General features: G+C 37.1%; 1 protein-coding gene across 1 annotated transcript; it reads right to left on the reverse strand.

Annotated features, from left to right (window-relative positions):
* Positions 1-2575: 2575 nt before the first annotated feature.
* LOC149211401 (putative DEAD-box ATP-dependent RNA helicase 33) lies at positions 2576-2974 on the reverse strand. The gene has a single exon (XM_089388382.1). It carries the CDS (start codon positions 2972-2974, stop codon positions 2576-2578), a length of 399 nt encoding a protein of 132 aa, XP_089244508.1.
* Positions 2975-3586: the final 612 nt, after the last annotated feature.

Consider the following 3586-nt stretch of genomic DNA (forward strand, 5'->3'; position numbering starts at 1 on the left):
TTATATGGTAACTAAGACAAATGGGATGGAGGGCATATTATATTATTTGGGAAAAATCATTGTCATTGGAATCATATGAAGGAAAAAATACAGAGAAGGCATAGATTTGTAGACAATTTTTCAAGGTTTTTTTGTCACTTCAAAGGCCTTGAAAATACCTATAGCCTATCCCCAAAAAATCTCTTGTCACTTCAAAGGCCTTGAAAATACCTAGAGCCTATCCCCAGAAAAGCTCATGGTCCCCACAATCCAATTAAGTAAAGATAATTCACGGATGGCGTAGATTCAAGTCGTTTTAGGAAATTGTAAGGTTCTAAATCATTTCAAAAGCCTCGGAAACCAGTAGAGCATGGAGGAACTGTGCCATAGGAACTTTGACAGGTGAACCCGTACCAGGCATCCCAAATTTCTATCCCATGTTCTGCCTTGAGCTTGACCAGAAAATAGGTGGTTTTGAATCATTTTTATCATACACAGAACTGGAATATTATATTCAAAACAACCTAGAAAATTTCATTATGTTCGAAACCTGGATAAGTAAAAAAATTCACAAAAGCCATACATATAGACCATTCGAACATTTTTCAAGTTACTGGGTCGTTTCAGAAACCAAAAACCCTAGAAAACTCTGGCACTTGGAAAATTAAACCCTTCGAAATCTGAAATGTAGATCTATACAATTATTACTAAGATATTGGAAATTTTCATTGTGACCATAACCTGGTAAAGTAAAAAAATTCACAGAGGCCATTCGAGAGTCTGATATCATACACCACGTCGGTGCTAGAATGCTGAGTTTGGAGCATACAGATAAATAAAGAGTATGCCAAATTGTGCTTGCTTATTGCAATTGATAAAAACCTAAAATTAATGAAATTTCATTAGAACATTCATCTTTACATGTTAGACATTCCATAACGAACAACCTTCAGACACATGACAGAACTGTCATTATGAGTTTTTGGATTAACCAAGTCATGAGAGGAAAGGATGAAACATAAAATTTTATGATCTTATTTTTATTATAATTAACTTTAAAACATGATTAAAAAACAAAAGCAGATTATAAATTTGTAATTGTCTAGAATTATAACGAACAGTGATAAAACCAAAATTTTCACTGTTTTACCTTATAATTACAAGTCTCAGCAACGTTTATAATTCTACCACTTCTTCTTATTATTCTAAACCATTCATACAAGCTACTGCCATCTGGTATTTGGGTGCACCTCTATATCATACATATCATTAAAGTACACTTTTCTTTGCAAATAAGAATAAAAATAGAGTGTTTTGTACTCCCACCTGAAAAATTTGGAAGAGTCAATTTGAGTGGAACACATTATAGAAGCTTCCAATGTCAACCGCGTGGCTTCTTTAAGTTGCTAGAGAAGATATTCTGCTAAACCATTCACATCCTCCAAGAGAAAATACAATCACTCATTTCCATTCACTAAAATAGCTTTCGCCTGGTCAAACAACGTAAAAATATATCAATGCTTTTTCACATGATAGGTGGATTGAAGTTGAAAAGAAAAAGCATCAGTACAGTATGTTTGTACGAAAACTACACACAGGAGTCAGGGGCATATTATATGGGTAACTAAGACAAGTGGTGTGGGGGGAATATTATATTATTCAGGAAAAATCATTGTCATTGGAATCAGATGAAGGAAAAAATACATAGAAGACATAGATTCGTAGATCCAAACAATTTTTCAAGGTTTTTTTTGTCACTTCAAAGGCCATGAAAATACCTAGATCCTGTCCCCAGAAAAGCTCATTGTCCCCACAATCCAATTAAGTAAAGATAATTCACGAATGGCGTAGATTCAAGCCGTTTCAGGAAATTGTAAGGTTCAGAATCATTTCAAAAGCCTCGGAAACCGGTAGAGCATGGAGGAACTATGCCGTAGGAACTTTGACAGGTGAACCCATACCAAGCATCTCAAATTTCTATCCCAGGGTTTGCCTTGAGCTTGACCAGAAAATAGGTGGTTTTGAATCATTTTTATCATACACAGAACTGGCATATTATATTCAAAACAACCTAGAAAATTTCATTGTGTCTGGAACCTAGACAAGTAAAAAAATTAACGAATGCCATACATATAGACCATTCGAACATTTCTCAAGATACTAGGTCGTTTCAGAAACCAAAAACCCTGGAAAACTCTAGCACTTGGAAAATTAAACCCTTCGAACTCTGAAATGTAGATCTATACAGTTATCACTAAGATATTGGAAATTTTCATTGTGACCATAACCTGGTAAAGTAAAAAAATTCACAGAAGCCATTCAGGAGTCCAATATCATACACCACGTCGGAAGTATATGAATCGTCATCTTTTACCAAATTAGAACCCGCAAGCGAATTTATTTGGCGCCTTGTAGAGAAATCAGTTGATTTCTGAGTACCATTATTATTTCTGGCTCTTCTTGTGAAATCAGTTGATTTCTAAGTATCATTACTATTTCTCGCTCTTCTTGTCACTTTGGAGTATTTGTCTGATTGTTGTTGATTAGAGGATGAAGAACTATACCTTTGCCTGGCTAGAGTCGATCCACTGACCTGCTATGAGCGGGATGACCTCGCATCGTCGGCATCGATGCTATTAACCCTATTGTACAACGTCGCGCTCTGAATGGAGAGCTTCCCATCGAAAGCGAGGCTTTCCGATCCATCTTTCGCGGTCCAGAGATCGATTCCCCCAGGCTTCTGAAACCTGTCAACCAAGGCTTGGAGATGCTTGTCAGTTGTAACAGCGAACAAAGTAGGGACTTTGGCGGACTTTTCCCGGGGCTTTTCAATATTGGTCGTGGCTGCTCTGAGCTCTGCTCGCTTCCGCATTTCGTAAAGCTGGCATTCTCCAAGGAGGCGGGCTTTGAGGAGTTTCTTGGATTTCTGCTCTTGCATTCTCTTCCACTGCCATTTGGTCACTCCGCCAGGAAACGTGCGAGGACCACATCCCATTATTTTGACTTGTCTCCATGCCGATGCAACGCTATGGTTTGGAAGTTGGGGTTTTAGGAACATTGGAGTAAGTAGCAGACCCTTCCAGGAATTGAATAGTGAAACGACCAGGCCTACCATTACAAAAAGAGCAGCAATATTTGGTCTTTACCTTTGCAAATCGAATACCTACCTACCTGCAACGAATTCATAACTACTTTTTTGTGATCGAACGGTTCAACCTTTCTCAATTTTCTAACATATCATCTAAGGGTATCCAAGGGTGATAGGTAGACATCAAGGGGAGTTGATTTCAGAGGGAAATGCCTTACGGTGTAATTAATTAATTATATCCAAGTAGCTGTTAAGACTAAATTCGATTTTAATTCACAATTTAATTCAAGGAAAAACTAAATTGGAATATTCTTATTTCCATATTTCAACAGTTTTTGACATAATACGAGCCTCCACATCCCCAACATTGTAAAGGTGGTATATTAATTAATTATGTTTCATTTCTTCCGGTTTGTTCATTTGTCCTAGCTTCGCCTAGTACCTTAAATCTGGGCTTATTCCCATTTCGATTACTTTGACCTTTATATACTCCCTTGTTATTGGTGCTCTTATTTCCCT

The sequence above is a fragment of the Pinus tabuliformis genome, chromosome 1_1, assembly GCF_031772625.1.
Source record: "Pinus tabuliformis cultivar Carrire ecotype Pingquan chromosome 1_1, CPIR1, whole genome shotgun sequence".
Classification (NCBI taxonomy): domain Eukaryota; kingdom Viridiplantae; phylum Streptophyta; class Pinopsida; order Pinales; family Pinaceae; genus Pinus; species Pinus tabuliformis.